The sequence below is a fragment of the Sus scrofa genome, chromosome 5 (genome assembly GCF_054392235.1).
Source record: "Sus scrofa isolate SSC_HxYL_T2T_F1_AM1 chromosome 5, Sscrofa_HxYL_maternal_Yorkshire_Landrace_v2.0, whole genome shotgun sequence".
Taxonomy (NCBI): Eukaryota; Metazoa; Chordata; class Mammalia; order Artiodactyla; family Suidae; genus Sus; species Sus scrofa.
Window position 1 is genome coordinate 56,843,022 of NC_139387.1, and position 16,898 is coordinate 56,859,919.

At 34.9% G+C, this 16,898-nt stretch overlaps 1 protein-coding gene across 26 annotated transcripts in view; it reads left to right on the forward strand.

Moving 5' to 3' along the window:
• SOX5 (SRY-box transcription factor 5) overlaps positions 1–16,898 on the forward strand; it is a 527,302-nt gene that overhangs the window by 389,538 nt on the left and 120,866 nt on the right. For 14 of the 26 annotated variants that reach the window (XM_021092961.2, XM_084956585.1, XM_021092968.2 and 11 more), the window contains one exon: positions 2,950–3,070. In XM_021092961.2, coding sequence (XP_020948620.1) covers positions 2,950–3,070 — 121 coding nt within the window. Of the gene's footprint in view, positions 1–2,946; positions 3,071–16,898 lie in introns of all 26 variants that reach the window. The other 12 variants (XM_084956582.1, XM_084956577.1, XM_021092957.2 and 9 more) reach the window with 1 other exon arrangement.

A 16,898-nucleotide genomic window follows, 5' to 3' on the forward strand; every position in this document is an offset into this window, starting at 1 on the left:
GCGTTGCCGTGAGCTGTGGTGTAGGTCACAGACACGGCTAGGATCCTGCGTTGCTATGGCTCTGGCGTAGGCCGGTGGCTACAGCTCCGATTGGACCCCTAGCCTGGGAACCTCCATATGCCGCCAGAGCGGCCCAAGAAATGGCAAAAAGACAAAAAAAACAAAACAAAACAAAACAAAATTATAATTCTAAAGCAAAATGTTTTTCAATAACCATAAGACAAAAATTTAGAATACACAAATTTTTTAAAGCCCCATAATTTATTAAAGCCCCTAAAAATTTTACCTGAAAAATTATTATAAATTATGAGAGTATAAAGGCTAAAATTGGTTAAACCTGGCTAAAAACTGTCACACACAAGCAGATAGTTTTACATACATGTAACAACCAGTTAACCAATATAACAAGAAAATATTAACTTTATAATAACAATAAAAATATTTTTAAAAAAACTTAAAAATAAAAATACCAAGAAAACTTCAAGAAGTATATGAAGCAAAAGAAGATTTGGATAACTTACTTTTGGCCATAAGCCATTATGTTAATGAATTCAATGAGAAATTCTAGATACTAAAATTAATATGGAAAATAAATATAAAAACAGCCAGGAAAGGAGTTCCCTTGTGGTGCAATGGCATTGTCACTGAAGCAGCCTGTGGTGAGGGTTCAGTCCCTGGCCCAGGAACTTCCACATGCCATGGGCACAGCCAAAAACAAAAAAAAAAAGCCACAAAATGTTTGCAAAAGAAAATAGTATTGATAAAGTACTAACATACTGCAAAGCTGAAATAATTAAAACATTACGTTATTAGAACATGATAGGCAGGCATATCTGTCTGTTAAAGACATATCTAATAAATGTCCAATATTTCTGTATTACTTTTCTATTTCTTCATGCATGCATAATTCCAAGAATCATGGATTTATCGTAATGTATGTGACCTTTTATCTATAGCTTAAAAATAGGAATACAAAGCAGCTGGTACTTTATGCCACCATTATTCTCCGGTGTAAGTAAAATCCTTTCTGGTGATTTCAGAACCTTGTTGTCCACAGGCCTTTTGTGGACATTTGGAGTTGGTACATAAAGATGTATTACAAAGACAGGACTAGGAGTTCCCGTCATGGCGCAGCGGTTAACGAATCCGACTAGGAACCATGAGGTTGCGGGTTCGGTCCCTGCCCTTGCTCAGTGGGTTAATGATCCGGTGTTGCCGTGAGCTGTGGTGTAGGTCGCAGACGCGGCTCGGATCCCGCGTTGCTGTGGCTCTGGTGTAGGCCAGTGGCTATAGCTCCGATTCGATCCCTAGCCTGGGAACCTCCATATGCCGCGGGAAGCGGCCCAAGAAATGGCAAAAAGACAAAAAAAAAAAAAAAAAAAAAAGACAAAAAAAAAAAAAAGACAGGACTATATAATACCTTCTTCTTTATTTATGAATTATCCATTCATATAATAATTAAAGCTGCTGCTCTAAGCTCTAAAGTTACAATCATAAGTTACAACCTCTTTCCTAAATAGGCTTATAGGTCCTAAGAGAGAGTCCAGTTTTACAAGTAACTATTATTCAATACAGTAAGTATTGTATTAGCTTTATGGGGTTAAAGAAGTGACCGTTCTTTCTGCCTGAAAATTGGCACTATAAGAAAGAAGTGCTTCACAGGCAAAGACATTATGTGGGTCTCAAAAGCCTTTGAAAAATAAGCAGAATGTTGCCAAGAAGAAAAGGAAAAGAAAAATTACTCAAAACAGAGGAGAAAATACTTTTGAGTGCATTCAAGCATGGAAAAACACTGAGTATGCAAGGAAGTCTTCATGATCCACTGAGGCAAGAGTACTGGATATGGAAGGAGGGCAGCAGAAATGCCAGGAAAGAGGGACTAGGAACAAAATATGGGGAATCCTGAATACCATGGGGAGAGATTTGGTCATTATTCTCTAGGTAAAAGCCACCCGTCATAAAATTTCCACATATGAGATATGTGGAATACAGATACAAGGCTCATTTAGAAGGAATTCTTTGAGGAATATAGTTTAAAATCTTGTAGACACCAGACCTGTGATGAGCAGGGTCTCCTTTCAGCCACTTACTTGAAGGTCCTTAGGTCATATCATGGCTATGAGCAAGTAATTTCTCTTTTGGTCCTAGTTACTTCTTTTATAAAGAAAGGGGAAGTCTTAATTACTCTTTAAGCTTTCTTCCAGCTCTTTTATTCAAGAATTTAAAATTTTCATGGAGTTCCCAGTGTGGCTTAGTGGTTAATGAGCCCGAGGATGCGAGTTCCATCCCTGGACCTGCTTGGTGGGTTGGGGATCCAGCGTTACTATGGTGTGGGTCACAGACGTGGCTCTGATCCAGCATTGTTGTGGTGTGGTATAGGCCGGCAGCTGTGACTCTGGTTCGACCCCTAGCTTGGGAACCTCCCTATGCCGTGGGTGCGGCCCTTAAAAAAAAGGCAAAGAATTAAAAATTTTCAGTATTATGTATGAACATGAGAATTATCTTCAAGTAATGAAGAACTACCCATATATAAAATGATACCAGTTTAATTAGTTTTGTTTTAGAAAGTAGATTTAGTCCTAACAAGTGAGATTTACAGATTTTAGTTCAACCTAAGGGATGCTTTTTAAATCATTATATTAATGACATGTGAAAAGACTTGTGGTGTGAAGTATTGATGCTTCATCACTGTCAAGGATATAACATAGGGAAATGATTGACCAGGTTAGACAGTGAACTTGATAACACCTTCCAATTATGGTATCTGGCATTCTGAATCTCCTATCTAAAGTAGTCCCAAGGCATAGCCTTACATCCAGGGTTCTAGCAATCTTATGTGCTAGTATATTGAATTAAATAAGTTTTTCTCTTTTATCCTAAAATAAGGAGGGTGGGAAGCACGGAGCACCAAAACTTCTTCTCTTTGATTCGCTCTAATACGTTCAGCAGGTTCAAGGTCAGCTGCCGCCATTAATGATTCCTGTATTCCCTCCTGATCAACGGACACTGGCTGCAGCTGCCCAACAAGGATTCCTCCTTCCTCCAGGCTTCAGCTATAAGGCTGGATGTAGTAAGTACCCTTGATTTTTCATTTGGGAGTGGGTGGAGGGCATGGATTTAGACAGTTTAATATTCCTGCCACACCAAGAAATGAGATCATCCATGTAGCATTTTTATTTTAAAGAAGAAACACACAGAAAGTGTAGAAAAGGATTTATGTTGGTATTTAAGAGCTTAGGTTGTTTCTATGCATCTGAAGCCAATATTTGCTTTTTATAATTCAGTTTCATAACCTTTTTTCCCAGTGTATTCTTAAAATATGAATATAATTTTCAGGGTCAATGTATTTTTCCATGGGTAAAAAGGAATACGCACTTTAATAGCTTTCCTTTGCCTTTAGGATAAACCTAAGTATCCTAATGTGAATTAATTGGCCTTCTATTATCGATAGCCTCCCTATATTTACAGCCTAATTTCTCACTAGTCTTCTTTTAGTTCTTAGACTAAACACCACTCTTGCTTGACTTTGGACTTGAATTGTCCATGTTCACTCTCCTTGTTTTTCTTCTTCCAGTTCAGATCAGTGAAAGCTGGCCTGACCTCCTTAGATCCTGTTCCCTATTCCTTTGGATCCTGCATATTTTCTCTTTCACTTTAATTGTAAACTCTATGAGGACAAGTGCTAATTCTGTCTTTTTATTGTTTTATCTATACTTTTAGCATAACATTTAACTTTTAAATGAATGAACGAATGAATGAGCATTCATTACAAGGAATACAAGGGCACTTTTACACTAAGTGATGGGTTATATCAAGATAACATTTTTTGTTGCTTATTAATTTGAGATGCCTGTGAGTTTATGACTTCTGACTTTTTTTTTTAACCAAAATAAAAATTATACACTGTTAGTTTTGGAAACAGTCTAATATTTCATTTTCTGAAATTCAGATAGCCAAAATGCCAACTATAATCTGTTAGTTAAAAATAGTAACCAGTTCCAAAGAGGGGCTAGACTGCTAAGCTCATCATCATCTAGAACATCATTACCATGGCGAGAAAATAGAGAAAACAAGCACATTGAAATATTTTCATTGCTCAAAGTAGAATAACATTGAAAATAGCCGTAGAAATATTATCATTTTAGATGTTTATATAGAATATTATTTTGTGAATTCTAGTAGATTTTGGTTCATTTATATGTTAATAAATCATTGTATTAGCATCTTGCTATGCTTCAGCATTTATTGCATTTGAGAAATTATCAAAAATTACTAGAAATCAGATCTGCTTCCTGTTAAATGATGTTTTGAATTTTCATATTTTAACATTTGTTCTGTCTTTAAACCTTTCCTTATATAATAATGAAGAAATCTAATTTTTTAAATGCATAAAATCATTTGAGTGAGTAGATTTCAACTACGTAGCCTAGGTAAAAAGGAACTGAACTCAGGAGTATAAAAATTCACACTTATAGGTACTTTGCTCTTTGCAGTTTTTTAGCACCTGTGCTTTTGCACATTGTTCTCTTAACTTTGGTTTCCAGTGTTTTAAGATGGTATTCTCAGTCTGGATCCTTAATTTATTCATTTAATGTTATTTGTCACATAATTCTGTCTTTGTTAATTGATTCATCGAGAAACACCAATTCTTTTTATAATCAAGGACTGTATTTATATTATAAATATTTAAATTCCAAGAATAATTTAAATTTTAAATTCTTTTGGTACATTAATTTCTGGGTTTTTAATTTTTTTGTTTCCATTTACCTAAGTTATTACTATTCATATTAAACTCATGTTGCCGATGTGGTTTTGGTAGCCTTAGTTACAAAATGAAAAAAAAAGGCACTTTTAAAAATCATCAGTTGCCTCAGACTGCACCTGCAATATATACGTATAAACTAGTTCTGTTTTCCAAAACAATTTCTTTTTTAAGAAAGTGTAGAAATAGATCCCATTAGTGAATATTGTGCTTCAGAGAAAACCGCACTGAGTATGAACAGTAGCCTAACTGTAGGCCTGGAAAAGGTCAAGAGCACCTCTATCTCACTCTCATTTGACAGAGTTGGAGAACTAAATTTGTTCAGTGTTAATGTAATGCGACATGGAGAAATTTTTCACTTCTTAAAGTTGTTCGTATATTAACCATTTAATACTCATACCCTCAGTGATTCAAGTTTTAAAAGATACCACATCTTTTGTATCCTTGGAAATAAAATAGAATAAAGTCTTGACAGCTGCTGGCAAGCTCGCAGCTAGCATCATGCCAAACTCTGAAACTAAGAAGAAGCCCATAGCAAAAGAAAGTTACACCCTTGTTGACCCTCTGGGAGTCTGAGTCCATTCAAGTGAGGAGCTGAGTGGAAGAAATAAATAGTCCAGTTTATTCCTGCGGGAACGAAACAAATCTCGCCATCTTCTCTCTTCGGTGTGACTTCCTGTTTTACTCCCCAACCATATGTGACTTCTCTGTCATTTGTTTTAATTTGAGTGATATTACATAGTTCTCAATGAAAGAGGTACTGATAAATTCATGTTGATTTGAATTTCAAGTAAATATAAAATATATACATTTTTGGTATATACTCAAATGTTTTCATACATCCATGGAAGAAAGTATTGATGATAAATTTTTCTTACGCAGGAAAGTTAAAATGTTCTCAATGGGAGAGAACTAAAAGCACATGTTGGGTAACCTAACTACTGTAGATCCAATTAGTATCTCCTATTTTCAAAAAAGAAGCTCTTACTTAGAGATAAAGGTATCATCCCTTTAAGAAATATAATGGTAGAAATACGGTGTGGATTGGACACCTACAAAATATAGTTGCTGGAATTTCGTTAAACACTTTAAGAGTAAATTAATAGCATAGCTAGAGACTTCAGACCAAACTGGCTAGGTAGAAAAGAAGCTTTAGTGAATATCATAGTCCTCTCTTATCTATGAATATGTAGATCAATTTACATTTATATATTATTATCATAATCTCAATTCTGTTTTGGCATTTGCTGTTAGTGAAATCAAGCATGAAACCACGCTTCTTCATGAATCTATATCTAGTTATTGCTTCTCCTACTTCTTAAAAATCTAAAAATACTTTCAGACTTCTAAGGAGGCAAAAATAATGATGTATTATTAAATACAATGCTTTTAACATATATATTAACTTGAAAACAATTATGTAAAAACACTGGTTTAATCAATCAACTTGACTCAGAGACTGTTTCATTTAGGGGAAAAATAATCAAATAATCTGTATTTTTAACTTGTCAGTTCTATGAAAACAGTCTATTCAGTTGCTGTATGTAAACACACCCAGGATTTTATATTATATAACTTAAAATCTGAATTTTAAATTATCTTTGTAGGTACTAGCTCATTTTAATCAGAAAACTGTCATTAAAGTCCTTGAAACAAATTTGAAAAACTGTATAACTAAGGTTCAGATTCTGAATTATAAAATAAATGTATGTACAAATGAGTTGGTTCAAATACACTTTCGACGGCTGAAGGATTCAAGGACACAGTCCATTTGCTCCTGCTGGAAAGGCTGAGTGGCATTCTAAGCTCTTAACCAAAGACTTGAACCTGTGAACTGCAAAGCTTGTATCAGATAGTCATTTTTTAAATAAAATGTACACACCTTTGACACCTGCAGAACAGTTTTGTGTTTGCAGGAAGACTTTTGTGTGGGCTCATCACAGAAGAAAGTCTACCAAAATTCAAAATTATTTTGAATATGTATGTTGGTTTTAGCCCAACAGTTTTAGACGTGAAAGAGGTATCTGAGATAAGGTGGTTGAAGGTCATAAATTTGGTCAATACCAATTTCTCTGCTTTCAGTCCTCTTTACACAACACACAGCTTCCTCGCACCCTCTTCCCCACTCAGATTAAGTGCTGTTCCTTCACAGCCCATCCTTTGTAGGCAGAAAAGAAAGGAATAGGTGATTCTCTTTTTTTACTGATGATAGTCCTCTGCCCCTCTCCTTTCCATTTGGGGGTAGAATTTCTAGCCATGTAATTCTAATAGGTGCTTAAAATTTTTGTTAGGAAGACATTTTACGTGGAAATTTTAAAAAGTCTACAGGGAGGCAAAATCAAATAAAATAATCCATTTTCTATATACACTAGAAAATGAAGAGTTGCGATAGATTTGGCTTGATAGTTTGTCCCAAAGTGTCAAATTGAATGTTTCTTTCCCTATGGTTGGGCTAGAGTTCCCCAACTAATGGGCTGTAGTTTCCAAACTATGTTAAGGTACTAGGGTCCTGAAGCAACGCATAAGAACACAGGATATTTTAAAATTTCAGGGAAAAGACAGAGGTGTCTGTCAGACACTGTATAAACAACCTCAGTTGTTTGGAACTACTAAATAAAATGGAATAGTTGGACATTTATTTTGTCCTAAGGGTGCCATGAAAGAATTATTTGAACCACTTATGGTGCCTGAATCTAAGAAGTTTAGGAACTTGCAGCCTAGACTATTATATATTCATTTTTTAAATATTATGACTCTTCTTACTTGAAAGTTAGCATCATTGACCTGTCATATTACAGCCACCGAACAGGATGTTATAACAAAATTTTTCTTGCACTTACAGGGATGTGTATAATATTTATACAGATAAGCAATTAACTTGCCCCCTTGTGCTACTTTGATGGTCCTTGTACAGTTATTGAGCTTTAGTTTCCGGACCTAAAAATGGACTAAAAACACCCATTTTACTTAATTGCTACAGAGATTAAATACAATTTTATATGAAACATTGCCTGGCATTGAGTCTGTCTTATTATGCTACTTATAAATGGTAAATATGAGTATAACATCAGCAAAACAGAGATCCTGTGTCCCCCTCTCCCCAAAAGATTGTAGAACCACACCCAGCAATGAATTTCATTGCATTTTCTACACAGGATCAAATTTATTCTGCCACACCTGAATGAGGCTTCCTCTGACAAGGAAAATATAATTGTTTAGAGAAAAGTATTATAGTACTGATGGAAACATCTGTCTCATGTAGATACAGTCTTAACCTTAACTATTTTAATTGTAATCAGCGAGTTTTAAACTTTTTCATTATCATTTTCCACTTGTCTATAAGAGCTCATATTGGAAAAGATCATGTGATTTTTTGGAAAATGTATTTAGTCATTGTTTTGGCTGTATGAAACTAGAAATATATTCACATACTCATTCTGCATTTTAACACACTGATTAATTTTTCAGAAATGTGCTAAATAAAATAGCCATATAAAGTTACTGATTGAAATATTTAATTGCCTTATGAGACTAGCTTAAATAAATAGAAGTCGATGAGCCAAGCTTAATAAAGCTAAAATATGCTGTATTTACTCTCCGTCAGTTTTCTGAACAGTATTTCCGCTTCCAATAAAAAAGGAAACTCTCAGTTAATTAGTTCCTCATATACCATGATAAAATTAATGTTTAGGAGTTAAATACCATAAACTTCCTCAGGCACATTTGCTGATGTGTTCCTGTTTTTAGTTAATGTCACATGTTTCATTGTTTAATGGGGGTATCATGTGGGTTCCATTATATCTCTGTGCTGCAGAGGGTCCATGTGTCTGGCATTTGAGGAGACTGCATGCTAATTTCTGATTTAACTGTGTCAGCTGTGTCAGCTGACATACAGGTCATTGACAATCAGTGCTGAAACAATCACCAATCACAAGCTAAAAACCATTGACATGGTATGCTTTTATTGAACTGACAAAATAGGAAACATGTGTTGTCAGGATCACATTCTGTAGGTTCTTTGTAAATAAGCAGAGAGAAGAGGATATAATCATATCTTCAGGCTTCTGTGTTTGTGTATTAGAATTATTATGACCAGCTCTTCCCCTTACCTCCCCTCCCCTCCCCAAATCTTAGAAACCGAAGACTTTGGGCAAACCTGACTTAGTTTAGAACTTTGTAAATATTTCTTTTTGTAGAGAAGTTAGTACCCAAACTGCCAGTCATTGAAGCTCCCCTCTTAGATTGGTGGCATAAAAATAGGAAAGGATTAAAAAGTAAAGAGAACCGAGTGCAAGAAAGTATATAATATTCCACAAGTACAAGGTGACAACCATCCTCCAGTTCTCATGGGCAAGATGATTCTAGGTCAATACAATGTAATTTTTTGCTAAAAAGTGGACTTTATAACAGTTTACAATATTCGTCACCAAAGAAAGGGGGAAATGTATATGTCTTTGTTGTGACAAAGTACCATAACTTAATGTTAAAATTATAGCTTATATTTGCCTTATTGTTTATAAAACATAGTCATAATTAATGTTAAGCACTGTAACTCTATGAAGTGATAACTCTGCTATGTTAGTAACCAGTGTTTGATCCAGCCTCCGTCCCTGCTTACACACACCCTACCACCACCAAAACACACACATACAAGCAAACAGAAAAAACAGAAGCACTGTCTTCGGCAAATTCTTCAGATTTTATTAGACTAAAACTGTATATAATAATTTTAATCCATCTTGTTTGCTTTTAAAGAGTGAAGAACATTAAGAATGCTATTCAATTTAAATATAAACCCATTCAGCTCAGTATTTTATTTTAGACATGATTCTTATTCTTGATAATGTCGATGTGTCAAGTGGAAAGAGTGTTTGGCTAATGACACTCTGTGCTTTCAGCCAAGAGACTTCAAAATGTGGCATCACTTATGAATTTGCTGTAGTCTAAACTAACCCTCAGAATTCTAGGTTCAGATTTTTGTTGCCACAGCAAATGTGGAATCTCATCTCTATATTAAATTCATACTAACTATGTCATCAAACTGAAGTATAAGCCCAGAGGAGCAATCTGTTATTTGAGTAGAAGTAACTATTAAGGATATTGGACACCTCCGTTGCCCGGTAAGCCTACTCTTTCAGTGTAGAAATCTCCATTAGAAGGCAAGCTTAGGCATAAGACTGATAGGAAAGTATGGAAGCAGAGAAAGTGTTTAAGAACGCAGGCTAAGATAGTATCTTGCTTCTAACTCTATGATAGATGTCTGTCTTCCTTAAGGACTGTACAAGTCATGCTCTTGGAACATCATATGAGTCTGTATTAGGTTTAACTACACTGTAACATGCCAAAGTAATACTAGCTTCAATGTGGAAATGAGTATTTTTCATTCATGTAACAGTTCAAGAATGTGGTAGCCCTGTGGTATCAGGTCCATGGTTTATTCTCTTATTTATTGTTTTGCCTTCCGCCAACTGTGGCTTCCATCCCCAGGTCCCAACTCTCACATCCCGATGCCACCCGGTGGAAGGGGCAGAAGCAGGGAGCACTATAGCTACGTTTTAAGCAGTACTCTTTCCTCAATAATTTATTTTGGCTCTATTTTCAAAGACCATATTTAAACTCTTATTAAGCTTGTTTATATAGTCAGCTCATAATAACCCTTCATGTTTTTTTCCCAATATATTAAAGATAGCATTTGCTGACCTTGCAAACCTCAGATATATTTCTATTTTGTTTATTTCAGTATATGAAATAGAAATTAGAAGTTTATCTGCTTATACTCATACCCTTCTATAATCCCACTCTGCAGAGATAATTACTGTTAACAATTTGGTACCTATTTTTCCAGAACTAGATAAGATATAAATATATTATGTATGCAAACATAAATACATATATGCATCTATTTATGTCTAGATATCAATATGTAATATGTGGGATGTGGACATATCTATATATTATATATGTTATGATGTATATATACACACTATATATAGGATATGTGCTACATAATATATAATGTATGAGGGGTAAATGTTTTATAACTATATTTTGCTTATAAACATAACAAAAAACAATGGCCATCTTTTTTCTGTACTTTTAGATCTAAATTATCTTGCATCGTATTTCATTAAATTGGATGGACCATATTTTGTTTCCCACTAATGAACATTAAAGTTTATCTATAATATTTAACAGTTTTAGATGATACTACAGTAAATATTTTTTGTGTGCACATGTTTGCCCCAAATGAATTATTCATGTAATCAATTCCATTACCGGTATGTAGTATTTCACTTATATTTATTTGTGCCTTTTTTAAACATTTTTCACCTGAGAGATTGCCTCTAAATTCTAATGCACTTTAAGTTGGTTAATGGAGGGTTTAAAACTTTAAATATTGTCTCATCTGAGTTAAGCTATGAATAAACGTCAGTGAGACTTGTAATCTGAAACTATTAGTTGTCTCAATTTAATAAATTGTCATAAAAAGTTAGACAAGGTGTCAGAAGACCTTGGTAGTCACAGGTCCATTTCATATTATTCTGTGCCCTTTTCCTCTTTGTGCCTCAGCTGTTTAATCTTTAGAGTAGCTACATTAAGGTCTGCCCGGATCACTTCATAAGGAGATTGTAAAAGTTAGATGTAATGAGTGAGTATATACATTTCTAAGGAAGTTAAATTATTATATAATATATCATTATGATTTATTAAGTGTATCAGCCCATTTTGAAAATTTGGAGTGTGATATAATGAAAAGGATTTCAGGAGTTTATTTATTTTAGGTCCCTGTACCTCTGACCATTCAAGACATTTACATTATTAGTTTTTCTTTGGGGAAGGGGGGTTTCATAACATTTCTTAATTTCCAGAGGTCTAAAATTTACCATTCTATTAGAAAGCTCTAGGCCAGGAGTCATCCCAAATGTGCATTCTATAGGCTTATTACAGTGGTTTAGGAAGTGCTCTGTTTTCAACCTGTAGTTCCCAGACTCTGGATACACCCCAGGAGGAAATATGTCTATCAAAAGCCCTGATAGACAGAAAAATGGAAAGGCTACAAAGGGTGTCAAAAAATGAAATGCTTTTAAAAAATGAAATACTTGCCGAATCTTCACATTAAAAGTGAAAAAGAAAAGAAAAATAGCGTTTGATTTGGTCTTAAGTGGCTTATAGGACTGCCCCTCTTCAAAATACCTATTTTGTAATACTTTCATCATTTTGGGTGCTTTTCTCTGTGCCATTCATTTCTTCATAAGACACAGACAAAATTTAGACATAGTACTCTAATATAGATCTACATATAGAAGCAGTTCCTTAATTAATGGTTGTCTTTGAGCAGTTTAAAATGAGTTATTATGCAATAGTTAAATGATGCCTTGGTCGTAATGCTGGGATACAGAAGGAATAGGAGCCTTGTTTGATTCATTGCCACCTTTTCAGGGATACTCAGATTTCTTAGATAATTAATCCAGGAATTTTCATTGGTACTAGAATTCATTAGATTTATGGCTGAGAGGTGAAGAGAGAATACTGTATTTTTATATGCAGCAACATCTTTCCATTTTGAAAGATATTTTTAAAAGAGTTTATAAATTAATCTCTTACTAAGCTAGCCAACTAAGTAACTATTAAATTAAGTAGGGTAAAGTTGTCATTTGCAATGCCACATTAAGAGGACAAAAAAAAAGGTTTTATATTAAAAAAAAAACTCTTACTAAAAAAATTAACTAAAAATCCCCTCAAAATAGCTTTTTTAAAAAATAGCTATATGGTCAAACAAGAGATGATTTATTAATTTTACTATCTCAAATAAAAGTCATGAAACATTTATATTCATTACTTACTTTATGAGCGTTACTACAAAATATTAGCATTTCTCATGAAAAGTTTTAAATATTGAAGTTGTATTCTGCTATTCTAGCAAATAAACTAGAAAGGCTTTACAGATTTCCTGCGTTTAAAAATCCCTTATCAACCCTTATAACCCCTTATACTTTATCAATTTTTCTGAACTTCCTAACTTGTGTTCCACAAGATGATATAGGAGAATTGTTATATATTTAACTTCATAAAATGTGGGAGGAAATATTAGCTGAGCTTATTGCTATTTGAAAGCAAAGTTCAACTTGCTTGGATTTCAGAAAGGTGAAAGTGATTGGAAACAGTCACTATGAAGAAGGATTTTTTTTTTTATTGTTTGCATGTAAAACATCTTTTCTAATAGATTCCTTGACAACACTCAGGTGCTTTAATGACATCATAATAGTGGATTCTCATTAGTGAACAAAAATTGTTTTGAGATTTAGGAAATTAATATTATTTACTCTTAATACCCAAGGGAATATGAATTGCTTTTCAAATCAACATTTACAAGAGATATGAATTATAGAATATTATAAAACGAATTGTTTGATGTGTTAAAATATGTTATGAAAGATTCTTTAGAGAGTCTTTGCTGTGGCTCAGTGGTCATGAAACCAACTAGTACCTATAAGGATCTAGGTTCAATCCCTGGTCTCGCTCAGTGGGTTAAGGATTTGGTGTTGCTGTGAGCTGTGGTGTGGGTTATAGATGCAGCTCGGATCCTGTGTTGCTATGGCTGTGGTGTCGGACTGCAGCTGCATCTACAGTTCGACTCCTAGTCTAGGAACCTCCATATGCCACAGGTACGACCCTAAAAAGACAAAAACAAAAACAAAAAAAGATTCTTTAACCACCTCCTTCAAGTCCTTATTTTCTCAAATCTTTAAACTCTAGGCCTCTCTTTCTCTCTCCACTTTCTGTCCTTCCTTGGTATCATTGGCAGCTGATCTCAAACACTTTTTGTTTTCATTAAACCCTGTACAAAACAACTTATTGATTCCTTATATAATTATTTGCTTACAATCTGTTGCTTCTATTACGCCTTAAGCTTTTGATATGGGAAGAGTGGTCTCTTGTGTTTGAAATTTGTTTATTTCTTAGTGAAATAAAGTATTATTTCATATGTCCAGTTGGTAAACATTTAACAGCCTTAAAGGGGCAGGGCACTATGCTAGGAACTAGGAATTTAAAGAAGGGTAAAACATAATCCTGCATTTAGGATGCTCAAAATCTAATTGGAAAGAATGTGATGTAAACAGATGTATTATAATAGAGGTATGCATAGAATTTTAATAGAAATGAGTGGAAAGGGAATGAATTTAAATCTAAGATTGGCAGAGGTGTCAGGGTAGGCTTCTAGGAGTGGGGACCCCTAAAGGAGAATCCCTTAAATAAAATCCTAAAGACTTTAAGGGCAACTAGGCAATTGAAGAAGTTGTTAGGGTGGAAGGAAACAGGAACAACATTCCTTGAGGAAAAATCAGCCTTGATCAAGGCTGAAAAACAATGATGGAATTAGGGCATACATGGGCCATAAGCAGGTCAATGTTTAGAGTAAGTATTTAAGGCAAGAAATGACAAGTGACAGAATAATGCCATTTGTAGCAATGGATGAAACTACAGATTTTCATACTAAGTGAAGTAAGACAAAAAGAGAAAGACAAATACCATATGATATCATTTATATGTGGAATCTAAAATACGGCATAAATGAACCTATCTACCAAACAGAAACAGACTCACAGACATAGAGAACAGACTTCTGGTTGCCAAGTGGCTGGGGAGTGGGATGGACTGGGAGTTTGGGACTAGTAGATGTGAACTATTATATTTAGAATGGATAAGCAAAGCAATGAGGTCCTACTGTACAGCACAGGGAACTATATCCAGTCTCCCGGGGTACACCATGATGTAAGATAATATAAGAAAAGGAATGTATATGTATATATGACTGGGTTGCTTTGGTGTACAGTAGAAATTGGCACAACATTCTTTTTCTTTTTTTTCTTTTTGTCTTTTTAGGGCAGCACCAACAACATATGGAAGTTCCCAGGCTAGGGGTAGAATCAGAGCTACAGCTGCCGGCCTACACCACAGCTCAGCAATGTGGGATCCAAGCTGCGTCTGCAACCTACACTGCAGCTCAAGGGCAGGGAACAAACCCGCATGCTCATGGATACTACTAGTTGGATTCATTACCACTGAGCCATGACAGGAACTCCCGGCACAGTATTCTAAATCAACTATAATTTAAAACTGTAAAAAAAGAGAGAAAGAGAGAGAAAGAAATGGCAAGTGAATAGTTTGAAGATATAGGAGGAAACCTTTGTGTACTAGAGGGACTGAAAAACCATTAAAGGGCTAAAACTCCAGATTGAAATCATATTGGCATTTATCCATCCATCTATCCATTTATTGGTTCATCCATGTCTAGACATACTTTTCTTATTCCCTTTTTAACTTTTCAGTCCTTACCACATAGTATATAATCAACAAATATTTACTATGTTTTAAATACAACCAATGAGCATTTATTGTGTGCCCATAATGAGTGTTACTGGGAGCTGAGTAGAGAATTCATTTTTTTTTTTGCAGAGGACTGGAGCCTGGAAGACTGATTGGTAGGTTTCCCAGTAGTAAGAAATGAAATCCTGGGAGTTAAAAAAATAAAGCTTGTGATTGATTGGCCATGAAGTATGAAAGGGAGGGAGAAAATCAAGGATATTTCATATTTATAGCTTAGGTGACCGTGTGTCACCAAAACAGATAGAAATACCAGGAGCAGAAGCAGATTTTTCAAGAAAGATGATGAATTAAATTTTACACGTGTGAAGACTGAACTTCCTGTGGGACAGCTTGGGGGAGAATTGTCCAAAAACAGTGTAAGAGGTCTAGGCTGGAGTCACTGATTTAGAATATGTTAGTTTGTATTGGGTAATTGGGTCAAGGGATTGGATAAGATCATTCAGATAAAGGGCATCGAATGAGAAAAGCCAAGCAGCAAGGATTAGATCCCAAGGAATTCCAATATTTAAGGAATAAGTGAAGGAAGGTAGACAGTATATTGCAGAAATAATAGTCAGCATGAACGCGGTATGAGGAGGACCAGCAGAGCATGTAATAAGGAAAGTCAGAGAGTATAGATGTAGTTAGAGAAGGAGGGAGTCGCTAACAGTATCAGCTGTTGAACAGCTGTGTTTAGAATAGTAAAATTTGGCAATTCAGAGGTCATTATTAAATTTGTAAAGTATTTCCAGGAAAGTTTATGGATTGAGAACTAAAGTGTAGAAGGAGAATTTAAGATTATCATTGAAAAGTAGTTTCCAGCAACTTAGGTGAGAAGAAGAAAGAAAGTAAATAAATGACTTCTTACTAAACACAAAAGAAAGTGTTTTTGAGGAATTTTGGAGTCTAGATAATTGATTGCTTTTTAGGATAGGAGATAATTGTATGTATGTTTAGGGACATGTTATGAACAGATTCTTACCTTGGTGTTTGAGCTACTCAATAAACTTTAACCAACCTGAATATTTCTTGCTACTATATGAAATGGGTCTAATTGAAGGCTAGTTCATAATGACATTTTCTCAATCATTTCTCAGATCCTTACTGTTAGACTCAACCATTTATTCATTCAGCAGATATTTATTGACCATCTTCTGTGCACTAAGCATTGCAGTTTTATTTTTTTATTTTTGTTTTTTTAGGGCCACACTCGTGGCACATGGAGGTTCACAGGCTAGGGGTCAAATTGGAGCTGGAGTTGCTGGCCTACACCATAGCCATAGCAATGTGAGATCCAAGCTGTGTCTGCCACCTACACCACAGCTCACAGCAATGCTGGATCCTTAACCCACTGAGCAAGGCCAGGGATTGAACCTGCATCCTCATGGATACCAGTTGGGCTCGTTAACCACTGAGCCATGATGGGAATGCTTAAGCACTGCAGTTTTAGACTTCTCTCATCTTTCCTAGTTATTTTTTATTCAAGGCTTAACTCAAGCCCAGCCCCTTCTCTGATTCTTTCTGCAATGGTTGCAGCTCGAATAAATTTCTCCTTTCTTCGGTAGTTATTCCCTTTCTTATTCATATATGACTTTAATCACATGGCTTTGATTATTCTACTTTCCATATTTGTCTTGTTTTTCTAACTGAAAGTGTCATGAAGACAAGGACTGTACCTTTTATTTCTTTGTGTCCTGCACGTAATGTTTACACATGTTTTGAATGAATATTAAATATCTATTTTGAAAATTTAAGTATATATTTATGT